Source organism: Camponotus floridanus, unplaced genomic scaffold (assembly GCF_003227725.1).
Source record: "Camponotus floridanus strain SB8 unplaced genomic scaffold, Cflo_v7.5 scaffold212, whole genome shotgun sequence".
In the NCBI taxonomy this organism is placed as follows: Eukaryota; Metazoa; Arthropoda; class Insecta; order Hymenoptera; family Formicidae; genus Camponotus; species Camponotus floridanus.
Window position 1 is genome coordinate 76606 of NW_020229340.1, and position 22914 is coordinate 99519.

Genomic DNA, 22914 nt, shown 5'->3' on the forward strand with positions numbered 1-22914 from the left:
GCGGTTTTAACGCTCGTTTAGTGGAATGACAAATAATTACAATTCTATTACGCTTTGATTTTTTTCAGACAAACCGCATTAAGTTACATGCTTACTGTACTTTAATTAAATCCGCTCTACAATAATGTTCTCGTTGCTTCTGTGTATTTCGAAAAAGAGGACTAATAACGAGGTCGTTGCAGATATTGTGGCGCCAATTGTTGACAAAAGTTCATCGTCGCACTGGACTAAAGGACTTACTTTGCAATATTCGATTGAACATTTTTTTAAGTTCCAGTTTGATGTGAACACCATTATTACTTTGTTAATATTGGATATTAAACTTGTCAAAAAATTAATAAATCTATATAAATAAATGTAATACTGGAATATGTAATACTGTATAACGAAAATATGTAATACTGTATAACGAAAATAATTTATTGCAAAGTTTATAAAATTTTTATGGGTTTCTAGTTGACTGATTTTATTCGTTGAAATAATTAATTTTTAAAAAATTATTTTGTATACTTAAAAAGTGTAAATTTACTTAAATAATGAATTAAAATTAGAATTCTTCATGTCATGCGTACTTAACGATGATATGTAATATGAGCATTTTTATCATTTTCTACAATATTGCGTTGCGATGCCAAATATCCCAAAAAAATGTCCATTTTCATAACAATGGGCTTTCGAATGTGTTATATAAAGAACGATCTCATCGCGAAAATCTGCAAATTAATGCTGAAAGTCATGTGGTGATTAATAAAAAAATTATATTGATTTAATTAAGACATTAAATTTCGCAAACTCATTTAGCATATTTCGATGACGCACGAGTCTATAATAAACCTTCAAACGATGGTAGAGAGATTGTGCTGATGGAAAAAGATTTGTAAAGGATGAGTAATATATTTTAGGAATATCAATTCGAGAAATGTCGAAAAAAGCAGATAACTGTCATTTTTCAATATTTGCAATGGGATCGATATTTATAACTGCATATACGAGATTTCCGATGGATGCATCGAGCAGGAAACGCAAAAGCGTTTTGCATTTGTGGTTTTCGCATGAGCAATGTGAAATTTTCATGTTATGTCCTCAAGATTTCCGATTTTCGTTTATTACACGGAAAATTTTTATTTTAATATCAATTATTTGTAGATATAACAATAAATTTTAGGAATTTTTAGAAATTTTAAGGAAAAATTATTGCCTATATCTCATGTTTCAGATATAGGAACCATTAAGTGATCGCAGCGATTCATCTTCAATATCTGATGCAACAAATATATGTATATGTAAGAAGCATATTAGAGAACGCATAAATTATGTAATATGAAAAAATTCGTCATATATTATATTGAGAATCGGCAATCTCTAAATTGAACAAATTATTATCGATCGCGATGTATAATTTGCTATATCTTTCCGCATTAAAGTTTTAAATAAAAATTTTATGTAGATAAATATTGCGTTTAAACGCAACTACCTTAAATTACTATAAAGATGAAATAAAAATTATTAACAAAATCGATATAATAGAAGTTAACATTTTTACTGAAGATTCGCTCAAGACCAAAACAAGATTTGAATTTTCGAAAATTTATAATTCCGATACACATAATATTTTAAATGAATTTGAATTATCTTGTCTTGAATCTTGTGCATTGTTATATGCGTGTACACGTATTTGTATATTTCTGTTTGATAAATATCTTTCTACGTAAGTAGGAATATAAGAGCCAGGGCACAAACATTGCCGTAGCGCCTTACGCCACCTTACGTGAGAATCTTATGTTACGTAACCCAACACGTAAACCAATTCTATGCCTTACGCCACCTTACGTGACACGTAAACCAATCCTACGGCAACGCATAAGAAATTCTTACGTTTCGTTACGTTACGTTACGTTAAACGTAACGTAAGAATTTCTTGTGCGTTGCCGTAGGATTGGTTTACGTGTCACGTAACATAAGGTTCTCACGTAAGATGGCGTAAGGCGCTAAGGATTGTGCAATGTTTGTGCCCTGGCCCTAAGGAGAGTTCTTTTTTTTTGTTTGTTTTTTTTGATACGCAGGGGAAATCTTCATGGATACTCCCTCACCTCGGAAAGGGAGAGGGATTTATGCCGGACTCTTACCGGTTAAAACCCCTGCGGGTGTCCTCCACGGCGGTGACACGGGAAGGCCACCGGCATTCTTCCGCGACCCCCCCACCGCTCCTCCATTATAGCCGTGAGGGAGAACCCGTCCGCCTCCTGGCTCCGCCTTTAGGTATTTGTCTCGGTGGGAGGTCCCCGCTCCCACCAGGCTCCCCTCGCCGCGGCCCCCCCACGGTCGCGGGGCCTCTTCCAATGCTGCGTGGGGAGGAGGAGGGAGGCACTGGGCGGGCCGTAAAGTCCCCACAGCCCCAGAACCTCTTTCCACTCCTTTCCACCTGCCCGTCCTACGCAGTGAGGGAAGAAGAACGCCTCAAAGGAAACCTCTCCCCCCACTCAGGTCACATCCCGCGGAGGGGCCAGAGGCCCAGGAAGCCTCTTCCTCCCTCGCCGGATCCTCCTGGCTGCAGCCGCTTCTCCTCGCGCCTCCATCGGAGGGGGAGGCATCATCCGCCAGTCCCTTTCTGCCTCCTCCTTAATCCGCATGAGCTCTTTGCAAAAAGAGGCCACTGTCCGCCACTGCTCCTCCCCCGCACCATGGTCCGCACCACGACGTAGAGGGAGAAATCCTCCCCCATCACTGCAACCAGGGCACGGCGCTGTACCTCCCATGCCGAACAGGCCTCGAGAGTGTTGCGCCGTGTCCCGGTCCTCACTGCAGTGGTGGCACCCGGGGATCCCTTCCCTCCCGCTGCGGCACAGGTAATAACCGAAGCAACCATGCCCAGTCATCACCTGCGCCACTCGGAAGGTGCGCCCCCAGGTCCTCTCCATCCACTCCTTGAATACAGGGAGGACGGCCCTCACCACTCTTTGGCCCTCGTGGGCCGACCCGGCTAATTGCCGTTGCCAGTCCACGAAGACCCAATCCGCTTTATGGCCGATGGCTCTCTTGGCCCCCGGACCCAAAATGGTTCCCCCCCCCCCACGGACCTCCCTGACCCCCCAGTATGCAGTCGCCTGGCCGCGTTCCAGGAGCTCCAGGGGGGGGGAGCCCGTCAAAACCGCCGCCGCCGCATACGCGACCGTACGGTGCGCGCGCACAGCCCTTAAAATTATGGGGCGATGCACCCCCCGCAGCACGCCCCTAATCCTGTTGGACCCCGAGGCAGCATCCGCCCAGATCGGAGCCCCGTAGAGGGCCACCGATCTGACCGTACCCACATATAACTTGCGGACACGGCCGTCCGGTCCTCCCAAGTTGGGTAACAGCCTGGCTAGTGAGGCCGCCACCTCACCCTGGGGCCCAGCTGGGCAAATTGCTCCTCGAAGGTCCACCTTCCGTCGTGAAAAGACGATCTCCGTCTTCCGAGAGACTACCTCCAGGCCCAATGCCTTTATACCGCGGATCACCTCGGCCACCGCGATATTGCCCAACGCAATCGCGTTCCTCCAGTCCCTCCCTTCCGGCTACCACCAACGTGTCGTCTGCATAACAGATGACATGGCAGCCGGAGGGAAGGATCCTCCTCAACACCTCATCGTACGCGATGTCCCACAGCAACGGGTCCAATACAGACCCCTGTAGAACACCACGCACGATGGGCCGCCGCCTGCGCACCTCCTCGGCATCGCGGTAAGATAATTTGGTCCAAGTCCAGAATAATTATTTCCAAGACTCATCAGGGATGGTACCTGTGGTTGCACTTCTTGCTGACTGCGAAGAAAATTTGTAAGAAGGTTACTAGCAATAGCCAGTTGTGCCTGTGATGACAAAGAGAGATTATTATTGGGTGTAGGTAAGATGCCTTTGCCAGGCATCATACTACCTTCCCAAGGATTCATTCCTCCCATACCGCCGCTACCACTCATTTCTCCACCTATATTATTTCCCATGTTCCTGTTATTGCCGATTCTGTTATCACTGCCTCCGCTACCGCCCCGATTGAAATTCCCTCGATTTCCAAAGGAATCTCTTTTCCCTCCTCGATTAAATGACATTGTGCTGCTTATGCAAGGCGATGACATTGAATACAATGAAAACCCGACGAGAATAACAACGAATGCAAATGAACGATTGCAAATGGTGGCCGATGATGGGCCTCTCTCATGAGTCTTGGAAATAATTATTCTGGACTTTGACCAAATTATCCCAATCAACAGAACTTTTCCTCAGGACGGTTTAGCGATCGACCAGCACGGCATCCTATAAAGAATCAATGTCCTCAGCCTTACAACAAAAAATGGGCAATCGAGCCCGAGATGGCCCTGCTGGGCGGCGTGGCCCATCCGCACAACAATCTCGTGCACCCCAGTCTGGCAGTCAGCGTATGAACGGAAACCAAATCCAACATCGCAATGATAAATCTTCTAAACCAATTCCTGCCTCTTCTGATAGCGAAAAAGCAGAACTGCCTGTTTCATCACCAAAAACGGTGATGACGGTGTAAAAGCCGGACGTATAGCGATTAAAAGAAAAAAGTGTTGCGCCATTGAGACCGACTCTTTAGACGATAGCGCATCGGATGCCTGTGGCAAACAGGCACGTCCACAGGAAAAGGGTCTCTTTAGCGACCCGAAGTCGAACTAAACCTGATCGAGTTGAGGGCGATGAAGACCCATGCTGCTCAAATCAGGAATATCGTCGGGCACCGACCTTAATGAACGACGTAAGATGGGTAGGCTCCGGCGCAAGATTTGGGCGATTGATTTGTTACTCGCGGAACAGGAAATTTTCCAAAAAACAGGTAAACTCCTGATAATATTGAAGAGGACATGTTAAGATGCATGACAGCATCTGACATTAGCGCTCAGGCGCTAGAGTATTTAGCGGCCATTGAGGTTATCCGCTCGAAATGTAGCCGCATGCAGGGTGGACTCAGCGGAGAACTCCGCAGGAGAATTCACGGGCTCAAAGATTTTGTCCGGATATTACAGATGAGAGCTGAGGCGGTGGGTGACACCCAGGCATTACAACTAAAATAGATGAACTCCTTCGCAAAGCGAAAGAAAGTAGAAGAGAGGAAGAAAAAAGAAAAACGAGAAATAAGTTAGCTACAGGATACGATTAAGGAGTTACGGAAGGAAAATAAAAATATTCGGGAAGAGATGCAACGGTCCTTCAAGGAAATAAGAGAAAGCATAGGAAAAGAAAATGTACATAGTGTATATAGAAGAAACATGAAGGAAGACAGTGTACATAGAGTACATGGAGCTCCATCACTATATATAATCTAACCTAAAGCTATTACTAATTTAAAACTAAATTTTACTTGAAAATGGACCTTGATTTACGTGAATTTCCATTGCTCACAACTTCTTAATAAACAATGACCGCCAACTAAAACTTTTTGGAGATTACTCAGGATCATGACCTTGACCACATATGTCAAGGTCAAAGTCATCGGTGAGGTTGCCGTTGTTCTAGATAATTACCTATTATATGTTACTGTCCATTATTATTTAACAAAATCAACTCATTGACCTTGTGGCGTCCTGCCTTACGCTACACAAGCATAACGGCGTATAACGCCGAGCGCCTGGCCAAACGGCAACCTAGGCACACAAGTACGCGCGTGATAGCGCGAGCATTTAGGCGACTCTAGTTTCGCGCAAGTGAAACCCGACAAGAGCGGTATATAAGACCAACCGCCGCAGGCCGAATTTGAGTCTCGATAAGGCTATAGAGTGATTTACGCTATACGACTACCAATCTGAATACTCCTTTTTGCAATTCGGAAATTGAATTTCCGAAACATTCGCCGCCAGCCGAGCCACATTCCTCGACCAGCGTCGACGTCCCGATCACCAGGGCCACTTCGACCGTCGTCCAGTACAGCTGCCGAGCCGGAGAGGAGAGTGTCATTTACTGCCTTGGACGCTGCAGCCTATTAATCTGGAGACGCCTCGCTTCACCAGGTCACCACGGGAGCTTTTGACAACGTGGGACGTCAGGATAAAACGATATACATCGTCGCCTGAATCTTGGGCATTCCCAGCGGCATTGTCTCCTCTGCCTCCTTCTTCAGTCAACCGGATTTCGCAGGGGACACAAACCATTCCAGTCAGCCGGATCCACCGAGGAGTCCAGGTGACGCAGACGCCCACGACAACTGTGAACCAGGAGACTCCGATTGGAAGGCACCTACGAGCACAGTAGAGCCACGCAGACTGAGCCCAAGGCAAGCCGTAAACCAGAGATGGACGAAAACAACAATAGCTCCTGGGGTCCCCTCCGTTACACTAAAGCGACTCCACAAATCTCGTATCGCGAGCGCCTAAATACCAACGGCCCTTCTCAGGGCTATGTACATAACGTGTAAAATAAACTTGTATATAGATAACCATACTGCGAGTACCACTGATTCAAGCGTATACCTCACCACCACGATCAATCTTGCGGCCGATATTCTAATTCTTCCAGCTAAGCATAACAAACACGCAACATTACGCTATAACCTTAATTATATATTTGAATGAAATACATAATTAAGGTTATAGCGTAATGTTTCGCAATATTTCATCGTTCTAACATATTATATGTTAGTGTCTATTATTATTTAACAAAATCAGCTCATTGCCTATAATTATGTATTTGAAAAATAACATTTTCAGTGAAAAATTTACTTCGCTACTGATTCTGTCATAAATTATATTTCAAGAATCTTTTGTCTTATATCGCAAAAAATAAAATAAAAATTTTATAAAATGTACGATAAATGTCATTATTTTCAAATCTGGACTTTAATCGAACGTGAATATGTATTGTTGTGATACGGAGTGCAAATTGTTGTATTTGTTCGTTAGTTTACGAATAATGTCTAACGTCGTTGTGTCTTGATTTTATGTCTTGATTCCATGAACAGTCCGAAGTAGTAGTAGAAGATTCGAGCACGTCGTTGTGCTCCATACACGTCGGCCACACCTGCTTCTCCGACGATCCGTCTCTCGGTCGGCCTTTTAAGGTTTTTTCTTACTGTGGTGCTGTATGCACGATCGTGCCATGTGCATCATCGTGCCACGACGTACTTGCGCGTTGTCGTGCGAGCAATCGTTCTTGGTTGCACAGATCGTATTCTCATTTATGATTCTATTGCATTCCGGGTGATGCAGTCGATGCGGTCATGCATGATGTCACGCTCACCGGATGAAGGATACCGAACATGTATTATATCAGTAATCTCGCTAATAACAAGAATTTGGCGCCAACAAAATTACTTGCTGTTTTTCAGAATGATTCTCATTATTTCATCGTTTTAACATATTATATGTTACTGTCTATTATTATTTAACAAAATCAGCTCATTGATGTTAATTATGTAGTTAAAAACTGAAAATTTCAGTGATAAATTTATTACGCTACTGATTCTGTCATAAATTATGTTTCAAGAATCTCTTGTCTTATATCGCGAAAAATAAAACAAAATTTTATAAAATATGTGTTAAATGTAATTATTTTAAAATCTGGACGTCAATCAGGACGTGAATATGTATTATATCACCGGCCCCGCCAATAACAAAAATTGGTGCCAAGAATATTGCTTGTGTTTTTTTAGAAAGTTTCTCATTATTTCATCTTTTTAACATATTATATGTTACAGTCTATTATTATTTAACAAAATCAGCTTATTGACATTAATTATGTATTTGAAAGATAATAATTTCAGTGAAAAATGTACTTCGCTTTTGATTTTGTCATAAATTGTGTTTCGATAATATATTCTCTTATGTCGCGAAAAAGAAAACAAAAATATAATTAAATGTACATAAAATATCATTATATTAAAATGTGGACATTAATCAGGACGGGAATATGTATTATTTCAAGGTCCCGCCAATAACAAAAATTGGCTCCAAGAAAATTGTTTGCTGTATTTAATGTATTTTATACATTCTAAATCGATATATTTAGTATTGTAAGAACATTAAACATTAAATATGCAAAAATCTATATTTTCTGATGATAGACATTTATTATATTTGCCTTCGTAGACACAAATATAATTACGCAGAAATATTCCCTGCATGTATAATTATACAGGGTCTACCAAAAGTGTGGAAACCCCTAAATATCTCGGAAAATATACGTTTTACAGAAAAGTGTTTCCAACAAAAGTTGTAGGGTTTAAGAAGATCTATATACTGATTCTATCAGTTTGACCTTGGATGGCGTCGTCAAGGTCAGGTCAAGGTCACATTGACTTTTTTAAATGACACCCCCTACATTTGATTGCATATTCTTATAGCTTAATTCAAGAGCTTTCCAAAACACTATAATAATGTTCATTTTTATTAAGTACTTTGCGAGTTATGAGGGTTGAAATAATTTCTTAATTTTACATAAACCATAAAATATCTAGTAAACCATTCATTTTTCGATTATCTTACCTTCATACTTTTATGTACAAATTAATGAGAGGAATCAATTGGTGTAAAGAAAACACATAGTTGTTTCTAAGAAAAAATATGTAATTTGCAATTAACAATTCCATATTTTTTCTTAAAAACAACTGTATGTTTTCTTTACACCAATTGATTCCTTTCATTATTTTGTACATAAAAGTATGAAGGTAAGATAATCGAAAAATGAATGGTTTACTAGATATTTTATGGTTTATGTAAAATTAAGAAATTATTTCAACCTTCATAACTCGCAAAGTACTTAATAAAAATGAACATTATTATAGTGTTTTGGAAAGCTCTTGAATTAAGCTATAAGAATATGCAATCAAATGTAGGGGGTGTCATTTAAAAAAGTCAATGTGACCTTGACCTGACCTTGACGACGCCATCCAAGGTCAAACTGATAGAATCAGTATATAGATCTTCTTAAACCCTACAACTTTTGTTGGAAACACTTTTCTGTAAAACGTATATTTTCCGAGATATTTAGGGGTTTCCACACTTTTGGTAGACCCTGTATATATATATATATATATATATATATGCATGTATGTATATATGTATAATTTACTGTTTATTTAGATGAGAAAGATTTTGAACAACTTTTAATAAACCATAAAATGGAAATAATTGAAAAAATGAAGAAAAGTAATGAAAAAAATAGAGAAATTAATTCAACAAGAAATAAGAAGTGCAAAAAATAGCATTATAAAAACATAGATATTTATTAATCGCGTTGATTTATTAATAACTCCGTTAATTTTATGATATTTTATGTTATGTTAAAACTAGCAGTTGTGAAATAAAATGTATTTTTTGTTCAAAAAATAAGAAATATAATAGAATAATAACAGAATATCTCATTATAAAAAATAATACTACTAATAAAATTTTAATAAAATCATTTATATTTATAATTATTTATAATTTATAATTTGCAGATTTTGATTTAGTAACAAATTCGGTCACTTACACTACATTGCACTGGTATTCTTAGAACTGCTATACATGAAATTATTTAATTGTAAAAGTAAAATATAAACATTTTAAATGCTCAATAATGATATTGTTATTTAATAAAATAACCACATTATTTTATTAAATAACAATATTATTATTGAGAATATTTAAAGTGTTTATCAATATTATACTTTTACAATTAAATTTTATGTATAACAGTTTTAAGTATACTAGTGGAGTGTGATGTGAGTGACTTCAATATAAACCAATATTGGCTAATGCAAATTCTGCTGGCAAAAGTATTTTCAAAGTATTATGCCGATTGTATTACCTTTGTTGCATCAGTACATCTCCGTGCATTTTTGCCTGTCTTCCGCCAGCAGCGGTAATTAAATAATCATGACATAGTGTTACACTCCTGTACTTGACTTTCATTGGTCCAATATTGGTAACTACCGGCAGCCAGTACTGGCACGACTGGCAGCGATATTGGCTCAGTAATGAGCCGTTTATAATTTTCTACGTGGCAGTTATGAGTCTCACAAATCTGTAACGGAGCACCTTTCCCGACGCCGCGAATCGGCTTGCCGGAGTCAGGGTTCGGGAGAAAGGGAGGTTCAGGCTCGCAAAACCACACGTTAAACTTTGAACAGGCTCTTTATTCAGTGATTCCTATACTAAGCTATACAAACAGGCATGCTTAGAAGGCGCTCGCGTGGATTTACGAACATATACTTTGCCTAGAAATATGTACAGAGTAGTTGCCCAACGCGTAATGGATCTATGAACACGCACCTTAGCCTAGAAATATGTACAGAGTATTCACTGGTTACCCGAAGCGCAACGGATCTACGAACACGCACCTGAGCCTAGTGTTATGTACAGAGTAGTCACTAGTTACCTGACACGTAAACAGATGATGCGTATAGAGTCGACGGTTCGCGGACGCGGGATACCTAAAGGTATCGTCGTGTCCGACGATGTAGATTTCCTGATGATATGCTCCATGCTCGAGCCGTTCCACTGCGTCGAAGCGGCGCAGCTGAATCTGCGTCCAACGCGCGCCACCCTGGTGCGCAACACGAAGACGACTCTCTACCTCGGCAAGCGATGGCACTTTGGACTGCGATACCATGCCGGCTTCTCCTCGTCCAGGAACAGAATCAAGGAGAACCGTCCCTGGCACGAGTTCTCCTTTTTCGCTGTCAACGGCAGGCCGGTGTTCACGGCGTTCCAGACGGATCTCGAAGGAGCTCCTTCTTCCGCGACGTCACCGTGAGGAGCACTTTCGCAGAAGAGGGCAGACTCCGCGCCGTCTGCATGATTCATCAACAAGGTCGTCCTCCCGGCCGCGAGATGAATCCCCGACAACGGCCAGAGGCAGACGTGGAGAGGGACGTGGACCGATTGTATCCCATATTTCGATGGGATTACCGGACGTTCGCCACCAACGTGACGGTGGTGCTCGCCGTTATAGATATCCGACGGGCGTGCAGCATAGAATGCCTCCGCTTTTACGTGTGCCGCCACGGCCTGCGACTGGAGAAGCCGCGAGGGCGTCGATTTGGATCACCCTCACGTCAACCTGTTGCAGGTTCACCGCACCGACACGCTCTCCTTCGAGGGCGAGAAGGGATCAGCGCTCCTCGTCAAGCTCGCCAAAATAGACGAACGGTCCCTGTTCGTCTTTCGCGGAGGAGTCTTCATCTCCGGCAAGATGGACCGGTATCGCTCGATGTTACTGTATTGATATTTGATACTTTGACCGCCACGCCTCCATATGACAACGTCGCGACGTACGTGCAGGCCTACAATTCAGCGGCCAATATAGCGCGGCCCCGAGACTGCGGCCTAGCGCCGGCGTACGCACTTTGCAGCAGGTACCGAGGTGCAACACGCGCCAATGCATGAACGACCTATTCATGTACGTCGAGAGGTACATACGAAGGAGCTTCGAGCTGCGCATCAAGGAGATGGTGACACTGGATCATTGCCGCCTATCCTGCTCGATATTGCTAGCGTTCGAGCGGTATCGGCTTTTCGAGCAAGGCGCCACAGCGATAGCGACGAGAGCTGCTGCGTAAAGGCCTCGTTCACGGAATGTACGGACAGTTGGGATCGTCACGTGAGCCACAACTCCGCCCGTTGCGGTCCGTCGCGTGAGACCTCTTTCCTGGTTCTCTCCCGTACACGGGCAAGTCGTTCGTCCTCAGGCTGTCGGGAGCAGAGTTTCGGGCAATATACTTTGTGCACAGACGATCGAACGCGTACAATTGCGCCGTGTGATAGTATATGTTCGCCAATGGATCCAAGGCCGCCGCCGTGGAGGACGGCGAGATCGTCCGGTTGCGACTCCTCGATGAGAACGACGACGACGAGACATTCGCCCCACTCTACGCGAAAGACTTGGCCGTCCCCGTCGCGAGAGCGATGCGGCTCCTCTGGTCGGTCACGGACGGCGTGCTCGACGAGGCCGATTAGGCTTTCCCTCCTGAGCGTACCTGCATTACGCGAATGATACGCTTCTTCTTACCGCGGCTGAAGACATTCAAACTGCACTATCAGTTCTAAACAGAGAGGCACTGAACAGACAGGTTCACAAAAAATGTGAAGGTTTTAGCCGATCGTTCGTCTTATCTCGCGCCACGCGCAAGTCGTTTATTGTTAGATGTCGCGTGTCGCGTTTCTGGCAACATAATTCTTGTGGTTGCGCAGTCTCCGCGGTCCGTCGCTTCGGGTCATGTGTTCTTTGCATTCGCGTTTCTTTTAAAGTAATTTTTGGTATCGATAAAACGATGTGAATCGAGTGAAAGAATAAACAGTAAACTCGTTATCGCGTAATCTGTGTCAATCGAGTGTAAGAGTGTTTCGAAGCGAGAAAGTTTCGATGTGTCGCGCATCTCTAACAATCATAACCGTGCAGCAGTTAACAACAATACGTAGCATGAAGATTCGCCACGCTGCTACAAGGTGAGTGAGCAATAAGTAAGCAGGTGAGTGAGTGAGTGAGTGAGAGAATGAGTGACTGAATGACAGAATGTATTAGTGTTGTAAAAGAGAGAAAGAGAGAGAGAAAAAAATATATGCGTACGTGCGTGCGTGTGTGTGAATGTCTGTCCCTCTTACCCTCTCCCTCTCTCTCTCTCTCTCTCTCTCTCTCTCTCTCTCTTTTACGCACACACTCTGCCATACACACATCGCATGTAGCAATCAGCTGATTACAGCGTTCGACGGTCGGCGATCCGGAATAACTTTTAATAATTAACATTATTTTAAGGAACACGTATTCCTGATGTAATTCTAAGACATCTTCTTTACCAAAATTTTAATTAAAGCATAATTTTATGTTATAAGATAAAATAGTTAGTGACTCATGCAGTGGTAATCACCTATCGGGCGATCAGCTGCGCCCGCGCTCGCGCCGCTCCTGTCTGTCTTCTGTATCCGACGCGTGATTTACTAACTATTTTTGCTTATAACTCAAAAACTACGCTTCAAATCAAATTTTGGTAAAGAAAGAATTGTCTTAGAATAGTGTCAGGAATATGTCCTTTTAAAGACGGAAGGTTTTTCGGGATCACCCTGTATATGTTACGTCCAGGCCCGAGGAAGGATGGGCCGAAGGAAGGGCGTAACACTTGTATCCCGAGAACAGATGCCTTAAGGGCAAGTGTCTCGGGTCGAGCGAGCCTGCGGGTGAGCCAAAGATATGTTAACGATCACCAGCGGTCGATTTTACACTATTTCTGGTCCAAATGCCCGCTCGTCGGTCCCCTTTTTGGTAAAGGAACTTAATCCTTTTTACCCGGGACGGGACCAAGTGCGATTCAAGAGCGTGGGTGATGAGGGGGAATAGATTGAATTGAATGCGAGGAGATAAATTTAATTGAATTTATTATACATGAAAAAAAGAAATTATTTAAACATTTTGATTATAATTGTTTATGATCTAATACAATATTAAGTATAAGTGTGTGTGTGTGTGTGCGAGACGGAAGGTTCCATTAGGGAAGCGATTACAATAAGTAAAGGAAGTAGATGGGGGGGAGGGAGTTCATAAATAAAAGAAAAGACTTACTATTTGATGAGAACGAGAATAAGTCGATTGTAATTGTTGCTGGGCCTCCTTGGCGTCGAAGATGACGAAATATTTGCGCTGACTCGATACTGTAGAATACGAGTAACTGCTACAGGGCCCCCTTGGCTTTGAAGATGACAAGATATTTGCATTGACTCGATACTGTTAATCTCGATATAATGATGATAGTAAGGAATATCACGAAGGCTTGAAGAATATTTTTACAAGTGTCGATTTATCCGAAGTTCGCGTTTATATATCGTTTTGGATTACCCTCTCCTAGCGTGAGGAATAAGGGAAGTTGACGAATAGAAACCCTCGTTAGATTTCCATGGTCTCCTCCCTGCCCCTACTTATGCATTTTAGAACAAATGTAACAAGAAGAATTTTAGTACATCAGTTCGCGAATAGGAGAGCATCTTCCAAAACGGGAGACTTAGGATTCTCAGTATCGGAAGTGGTAGTAATTTATGCTTTGCAGGATGCGTCTGCTAAAGACAAAGGGACGACTTTTACTACCCCCTTGAGATAAAACTGGGTATGTGTCGTGACATCCGGTCACTCGCGTTTTATGAATAGTTTCTTTTATTTTCTATATCTTCTTTAGATTTTATGAGTGATCAGAAAATGATTGAATGATTGAATTTTATGAGATGATTTTTAAGTAATCAGAAAATATCAAATTCATCTGACTGACTGGCGCCTTAGCTAACCGGATGCTACTCTTTATAGCCCGTTAATATCTGACTCATTTGGAGCATTTACTGAGGACTCCACTTTAATTTAACTGTCATTAACGATTTTGGAAGCCGTGCACCAGATACGGGAAAGAAAAGAATCGTAAACTCCTCTGGACGTAACATATATATATATATATATATATATATATATATATATATGTAACATATATATATATGTATATATATATATATATGTATCAAGCGACGCGGTAGCGTCGCGACGCCAAGTACATAAAAAAAAATTAAGCATTGAGAGTCACTGTTTTCGACTGAAAGTCACTGTCCTCGACTCGGCGCTACCAAGTACCTTATCCGGAATTTTGGGTCTAAGAAACTTTCAATTAAAATTTCAAAAACTAAAGCCGTAATCATAAATCTAACGATACTTTTATAACATAATATGTATACAAGCTTTCGATTGCGACCAGTTTGAATAAGATTGGTGCAGTCAATCCCGAGAAATAATGACCGCATATCAGAAATGTGACATTTTATCGTTTTCCTTCATTTCCAGGTTTAGACTCACGTACATATGCTCGCACGCATACACGCAAAGCAAGTTTGTCCCTCAAGGCGCGTTTGCAACGTTCATGTATGATTATTCGTTCGAGTGTACAAATACGTCTTGAGAGACAAAATTATGTGTGTATATGCGTAACATTGTGCGTTAATTTTTTACTTACATATCATATCATATTAAAATGCAATACCATAATATATTAAAACGTAATACAAGTAGTATTCTCGTCAAGATGAAGCGCGTATCTTGGCAGGAAGCGCGCATTACGACTCTTTGGCCGACAATTGGTTCTTGGTTAAGTCGGATGCGTAAATATCTCAGCGCAGTAGATCTGGCGCGTGATTGGTGGCCGGAGTACCACGTGGTACTCCGGGCCCCAGGATAGGAAGAGGAAGGTGAGTGCGAGATGAGAACAAACTTAGCGAGATAAAGATTTATTATGTATACTGCATATTAAGTTATATAATAGTACTGATATACTAAGATAATATATCTTAGTATATCAGTACCGTTATATAACTTAAGTATATCCAGTATACATAATAAATCTTTATCTCGCTAAGTTTGTTCCCATCTCATAAATTAAAATATTAGCATTCATAGTACTGATATACTAAAATAATATATCTTACTATTAAGGGGATCCTAAAGCGACGGGCGAACTCCGATGGATTAGCGCTCCCATCTAAATGTAACTAAAAATGTCGATAATATCGATAATATCGACATTTTTAGATACGCTATTACCGACATTATTATTTGAAGCATGCATAATATAATAGAAAATGCAATCTTTTGTATTGCGTTAAATATATTGAAATGAGATAATATCATATTTTTATTGATTTACATATACATGCACATATATAATATATTTCATACATGTTTAAAAAAAAAAAATATATATATATATAATATATATACATAATATATAATATATAATATATAATATATGTTCGCGAGTGAGCGCGGATTGCTGCGGCAGCGCGAGAATTTGATGGAGCGGCAGATGGATGACCGCGAACAGATAATTGAACATAAAAGGCTTGCCACGACACGTAATTCCCTTTTTTTGGTTTTTGCGTTTTATTTAGTACACCACAATCAACAAAGTACAATAAACTGAACATAAAATTTCAGATCCAGAAAACGTACAGAGAAGTCCGAGAAACAAAGCGGTCGACGTATTTTGCGGTTAAACTGAGCGGTTATTCTAAGCGGTTTTTTCAAAGCGTACTGCGAGCAGCGTTAAGTGCGAGACTTCGCTGGTCCACGCGCGGCGCCCATTATAAGGCGCTCGGAATTTTTGGCCCGCGTCGACGTGGACCAATTAATTTAAGATTTTAGCGGTGACACGATTGCGACGTGTGTCATTGGCCGATAATGACGTCTCATGTCATAAACAGTTTATTTTTCATGCGCGCAATCTTTTAAGATCAGCTGATTGGTGATCAGCTGATCGTGACGCATGGGCGCGCATGCCCATGAGCGGCGCAAATCTTAACGGCGGTTGACAATGTTATTGTCCGCGGCAATAACGAGCGTCTTTTTCTGACGGAAAAAAATGAGATAGCTCGAGTGTTCGAGTTTTTTCTCGATAAACAAAGATTTCGAGAACTTTCTCGACGCTCGTTAATTTTAAATATAATAAATATTCGAATATTTATTAGCGAGAATATGCGAGTTCCGCTATGCGATTTCTGAACTCGAAATGATTGATTTTAATTTCGAACATCCCGCCCGCCTCGTCAGTACGTGACGAAATCTCCGAGTGTGTGAGAGCGCGGACAGGTGTCGTAAGCTGCTCCAATTATGAGATGAGAAGTGATTGATGAATGGAATGTGAAAGTGACGTAGCGTACGATGTGTTATTGCGATCAGTCGGATCTTTCGCGAGAACGCATAATGCGTAATTGCGAAATGTGTGCGGCGGTGAATCATATGAACAATGAGCGAAGTGAATTAGTGAGCGGTCTCGCGAGTGTATGGTGGTGAGTGATCGCAAGTGAAGTGCAGTGGTGTGAAGATGCAGATTTGATGCGGTGATCGCAGAGAAAGAAAAGTGAAAAAGACGTTAAGTGCGCGGTACGGTCGTCGGACAATGCACGGCACCGGCCGTGATAAACATTTCCGCGGACGGACAAGTTAATTTTTGAGAAAAAAAAAAAAATTAAATAAAATAAAATAACACGGTGCTCCATTTCACGAATCCGGGTGCGTTGCTGCTGCGGTGTCGGCTCCAGGCAGGAGGACGATCTTGGTGAGAGGCCGGACAAGCTCCGAGGATGCGGTGCGTATAGTGACCACGCGTGTCACGCCGTCGTCCCCAGGATGCAGCCGGGTGATCCGGGCGAGTGGCCATCGGGTCGGCGGTGTTGTGTCCGACCGCACGAGGCACAGGGTGCCGACGGCCGGACTGGCTGAGTCCTTCAGCCATTTCGGTCGAGATGCCAAGGAGTTTATGTACTCCCGCGACCACCTCTCCCAAAAGTGGTCGCGCATCCGCTGGAGGAGCTTCCAGCGGGGCAGAAGACTGAGGCTGCCGTCCGCCAGCGAGGGCTCAGGCACTGCCAGCAGAGGGACCCCGATCAGGAAATGCCCTGGTGACAGTGCTGTCACGTCGTCGTGATCGTCCGAGAGCGCCTGGAGAGGACGCGAGTTGAGGCACGCCTCCACTTGAGCGAGGAGCGTCGACATCTCCTCGAAGGTGAGGGTCGTGTCTCCGAGGACCCTTCGGAGATGGTGTTTCGTAGATTTCACCGCCGCCTCCCAAAGCCCGCCGAAGTGAGGTGCTGCCGGCGGATTGAACCTCCAGCGGATCCCGTCGGACGCTGCAACGTGGGCGATGCGACGGCCGTCGGATGATGATGCCTGGAACAGGCGTCGCAGCTCTCGGTCCGCTCCGACGAAGTTGGTGCCGCAGTCGGAGTAGACTTCCTTGCACAAGCCCAGACGGGAAGTGAAGCGCCGGAATGCCGCGAGGAACGCATCCGTGGAGTAGTCCGAAGCGGCTTCCAAGTGAACCGCCTTGGTGGTGAAGCAGATGAAGACGGCGATGAACGCTTTGTGTGCCTTGTGACCTCTTCCTTTTCCGGTCCGGATGAGAATCGGCCCGGCATAGTCAACACCGGTTCGCAGGAATGGACGTGCCGGCGTGACTCGTGCTGTCGGGAGGCTGCTCATCATGGGCTGAGGTACTGCGGCCTTCCATCTCACACACGTGGCGCATCGGTGGATGATTCCTTTAACGATGGAGCGTCCTCGGGGAATCCAGTACCGCAGGCGTAGCAGTCCCAGGGTGAGCTGAACCCCGCCGTGAAGCGTTCGTCTGTGGTGTGCCTTGACGAGGAGTTGCGTCATCCACGACTCTGGAGGTAAGATCATCGGATGGCGTTCGTCTCCTGAGAGCACAGCGTGCTTCAGTCGGCCCCCGACTCGAATGATCCCATGATCGTCGAGGAAGGGGGTTAATTTCGATAGTGGACCCCTGACTAACTCCTTATTTTGTTTCAGGGCTGCGATCTCCTTGGAGAAGTGGAGAGTTTGCACCATGCGGAGCCAGAGGAGCAAGGCTTCTTCCAGCTCGTCAGGCGTGAGATTGGGGTGAGCCTTCGGCCTTGAGGTGGCGCCTCGCCATCGGCAACACCAGGCAGTGACCCTCAGGAGGCGATGGAGCTCGGAGAACCTGAGAAGCATCTCTGGCTCGGCTTTCTCCGCGGTCGTCAAGTGGGAGGCGATTGCTCTCGTCTCCGGCACCTCGACTTCGTGTGCGGCGTGGTCGTGCTGTGGCCAGGACGCTGGATCCTTGTCGAGCCATGGGGGTCCCGTTCACCAGAGGGAGTGGTTAAGCAGGTCCCGGGGCTCAATCCCCCGAGAGGCGCAGTCGGCGGGGTTGTCTCGCCCTGGGATGTGTCGCCATCGTGCCTCCGGAAGTTTCGTCTGGATGTGGGACACCCGGTTGGCTACGAAGGTCTTCCACTTCGAGGCGTGTCCTTGTATCCACTGAAGAGTGACCCGGGAGTCCGACCATAGAGTGACTGGAGCTGAAAGCAAGTCTAAGGCTTCGCGAAGATGAAATGTCAGGTTAGTGACTAAGACTGCAGCGCACAGTTCCAAGCGCGGCAGAGACACAGGCTTAATTGGAGCGACTTTGCTTTTTGCAGCAAGCAGCTTGATCGTGGGGGAGCTCACCACGCGGAGGTATACAACGGCGGCGTAACCTCGTTCCGACGCATCAGCGAACCCGTGGAGCTCAACGCGTTTAGGTTGGTCATCGGCCCTCAGCCATCGGTGCAACCGGAGCTGTTCCAGCAGCGGAAGATCCTCAAGCAGACGTCTCCACAACGTCTCATCTGATTGAGGCAGTGGGGCGTCCCAGTCCAGCTGTTTCATCCAGGCTGACTGGATGAGGATTTTGGCCCGAGCGGTGACTGGAGCTAACCAGCCCAACGGATCGAATATTCGAGCCGTCTCCGACAACGCCTGTCTCTTAGTCAGCGGGGCGGTCGTGCGAGGCTGGAGGCGGAATGTGAAGGAGTCGCTGCGGGGGTGCCACCGTCGGGTGCGCTTCGTCCTCCCAGTCGTGGTGTGGCTGCTGGAGCTGATGCTCCCGTGGTATCTCCTCGAGGATCCTCTGGTGGTTTGAGGCCCACTTCCTCAAGGGAAACCCGCCCGCCGTGCAGAGTCGGCGCAACTGCCTCTGGTTCTCGACCGCCTCGGACAGGGTGCTGGCGCCTGTGACGATATCGTCGACATAGCAGTCGCGCCTCAACGCAACTGCTCCCGCTGGGTTTGCCGGCTCCTCATCGTCGGCTAATTGGCGGAGAGTCCTGATCGCCAGGAACGGTGCACAGGCCAGTCCGTACGTCACCGTGTTGAGGCGATACTCTTAGACGTCGTCGGTGCGGTTTTGCCTCCAAAGGATCCGCTGCAGGTCTCGATCGTCGGGATGCACCAGAATCTGCCGGTACATCTTCTCGATGTCGGCGATGAAGGCGAAGCGGTGCCAGCGCCAACGCAGGAGGACGTCGGCGAGAGTTGGCAGAAGATTGGCTCCGACCAGCAATGCGTTGTTGAGTGAGTCTCCGGCAGGCGTACATTGAGATCCGTTGAAGACCACTCTCAACTTGGTGGTCGTGCTGGAAGTCCGGAGCACTCCGTGGTGTGGTAAGTAACACGCGGATTTCTTGATGAGCGGTGTTCTGACCAGGGTCATATGTTGCAGGTCCGAGTACTCCTCCATGAAGCTGCCATAGAGCTTGTTGAAGCCGGCGTCTCTGGAGCGGCGTCGCTCCATTGCCGCGAGAAGTCGCTCGGCGGACTTCCGCGTGTGTTCGAGAGGTGGAAGAGGGCCAGCCAGCGGAAGACGGATCATGTACCTTCCGTCGGCGAGGCGCTCATGCGTGCGGGCGAAGATCTCTTCGCATTGCTCTTCCTCTGGCGTGAGCACGACGGAGGCAGGCTGCTCCTGTTCCTGCTCCCAGAACCTCTGCACTAGGGCGTTCAGGTCGCGGTCTACGGTGCACTGGAGAGAGCTGAGGGAGCCGTTGGCCGTCACGACTCCGCAGCCTCTCGATAAGATCCACCCGAATGTAGTCCTCTGCGCGATGGGTTGGTCCTTGCGACCCTTTCGGAGACCTTCGAGGAGGATCCCGGAGAAGGCATCAGCGCCGAGGAGAAGGTGGATGGGATCTCGCTGGAGATAATGAGGATCCGCCAAAGTGAGGCCGTGGATGTGCGGCCACGTGGTGGAGCCCTTGATTGCTGGTCCCTGGTAGGACGACAGCCGTGGGAGGACGTAGGCCGCTACGGTGAGAGAGGCTCCGGTCACTCTTGACTTGAGAGCGAGCGTCACCCTTCCTCGTGTGGATCCTGAACATGCTCCTCCGATTCCAACTATGGAGATCGAGGAGCGGGTGCGCGTCAGACGGAGGCGCTGCGCCAAGTCCACTGAGACGAGGGACTTTCGGACCCCTGGTCGAGCAGGGCTCGCACATCCTGAGGTCGTCCCAGACGGTCGGTCAGAGTGACGCGCGCTGTGGCGAGAAGAGTCGCCCGTTTGTCAAGTGAAGTGCGTGTCGTGGAGAAAGTGCTCGCTTCTTGTGGTGTTGGTGCGGCGTACGCGTCGTGCAACAGCGTGTGGTGCCGCAACTTGCACGTGAAACACGTTTTAATTGACTGACACCGTGCCATCATGTGGTTCCCGAGACAATTGAAGCAGAGTCCGCTGACCTCAACGAAGGACTTCCTTTCGCTCGCGGACTTGGATTTGAACTCGGGGCACTGCATAAGCGTGTGCTTGCCCTTGCAGGCGGCGCATTTGGACGCGTCGGGCACGTTTTTCGCGAAGTGAGTCTTCGCGGTCCGAGAGGCTTCCCCGGCACTCTTCACGGCGATCTTGGGCTTGGCGGCGTTCAAGGTAAGAATTCTTTTACTTATGAAGTCAGTGAGTGCCTCGTGACTCGGTGGATCGGGAGAATCGCTGGTGGAGGACTCCCACTCGAGGCGCGTTCGCGAATCGAACAGTTCGATTACCAAATGATTGAGGCGATCCATTCCATGGGAGTTGATGGGTCTACCGATGTTCTCCTGCGCGTTGACGGTGGCCGTGACGGCGTGATGGACCCGGCTTAGCTCTTCGGCGGACTCGGACTTCATCTTCCCGACGGCGGTAAAGGTAGCGAAATTTGAGCGCATGAGCTCCTTTTTATTCTCGAAAAGTTTCGCCAAGATCACCCACGCGCAGTCGTAATTCTCGCTTGTGACCGTTAACGACCGAATTTCTCCGCAGATCCCTTCACGCAGGAACGAAGGTAATGGAACCGCTCAATGTTCGAGACCGATGGATTTTCTCCCACGAGGGATAAAAAGAGGTCCCGGAAGGAAGGCCAGTCTTCATAGGCGCCTGAGAACGGCGGCAATTTTATGCGCGGCAACGCGGTTTTAGGAGAAGAGGACTTCGATTCCATCCTTGGTGCGACAGCTGACTCGGCCCGTAACCTGTCAGCGTAGTCGCTCAACGTGCTCCGCTGTGAGATGTACGTACATTCCGCGGTATCTATGAAGTCACTTTTGGCGTACTCACTCTCCATGTATCTGTCTTTCAGCGTCGCTCGTATGAGCTCGTGTTGAGCCTCGAATTTTGCCCAGAGGTTGTCGAGGATGGTGAGACGAGCGTGGACGGCACCGGCGGTGATGTTGGTGACGCCCATCTTCCGGAGGTTATCCACGGAGCGAGACATTCGTCCGTGGATGTCGTTCTGGGCCTCTAATAAGGCCTTCAGGTCGGCACTCATTGTTCACTTGTCTGTTTGTCTGTCTCAGGAGACTTGCAGCATTGCACAGCACTGGACACGTCACCCACGAAACTGCGGATGCGGAAATATCCGGCTCGAAGGACCAGAAATGTTCGCGAGTGAGCGCGGATTGCTGCGGCAGCGCGAGAATTTGATGGAGCGGCAGATGGATGACCGCGAACAGATAATTGAACATAAAAGGCTTGCCACGACACGTAATTCCCTTTTTTTGGTTTTTGCGTTTTATTTAGTACACCACAATCAACAAAGTACAATAAACTGAACATAAAATTTCAGATCCAGAAAACGTACAGAGAAGTCCGAGAAACAAAGCGGTCGACGTATTTTGCGGTTAAACTGAGCGGTTATTCTAAGCGGTTTTTTCAAAGCGTACTGCGAGCAGCGTTAAGTGCGAGACTTCGCTGGTCCACGCGCGGCGCCCATTATAAGGCGCTCGGAATTTTTGGCCCGCGTCGACGTGGACCAATTAATTTAAGATTTTAGCGGTGACACGATTGCGACGTGTGTCATTGGCCGATAATGACGTCTCATGTCATAAACAGTTTATTTTTCATGCGCGCAATCTTTTAAGATCAGCTGATTGGTGATCAGCTGATCGTGACGCATGGGCGCGCATGCCCATGAGCGGCGCAAATCTTAACGGCGGTTGACAATGTTATTGTCCGCGGCAATAACGAGCGTCTTTTTCTGACGGAAAAAAATGAGATAGCTCGAGTGTTCGAGTTTTTTCTCGATAAACAAAGATTTCGAGAACTTTCTCGACGCTCGTTAATTTTAAATATAATAAATATTCGAATATTTATTAGCGAGAATA

The 22914-nt window shown here is 45.8% G+C and overlaps 2 protein-coding genes across 2 annotated transcripts; both read right to left on the reverse strand.

Moving 5' to 3' along the window:
• Positions 1-16986: 16986 nt before the first annotated feature.
• Positions 16987-18480, reverse strand: LOC105254329. Its single transcript, XM_011262943.2, has one exon. The coding sequence runs from the start codon at positions 18478-18480 to the stop codon at positions 16987-16989; it is 1494 nt and encodes a 497-aa protein (XP_011261245.2).
• A 3071-nt stretch (positions 18481-21551) lies between these two features.
• On the reverse strand, positions 21552-22079 carry LOC112637855. The gene has a single exon (XM_025408515.1). The coding sequence runs from the start codon at positions 22077-22079 to the stop codon at positions 21552-21554; it is 528 nt and encodes a 175-aa protein (XP_025264300.1).
• Positions 22080-22914: the final 835 nt, after the last annotated feature.

Excerpts from the sequence above, each read along its gene's own strand:
- LOC105254329 (XM_011262943.2), bottom strand. The coding sequence starts at position 18,480 with ATGCTTCTCAGGTTCTCCGAGCTCCATCGCCTCCTGAGGGTCACTGCC.
- LOC112637855 (XM_025408515.1), bottom strand. The coding sequence starts at position 22,079 with ATGAGTGCCGACCTGAAGGCCTTATTAGAGGCCCAGAACGACATCCAC.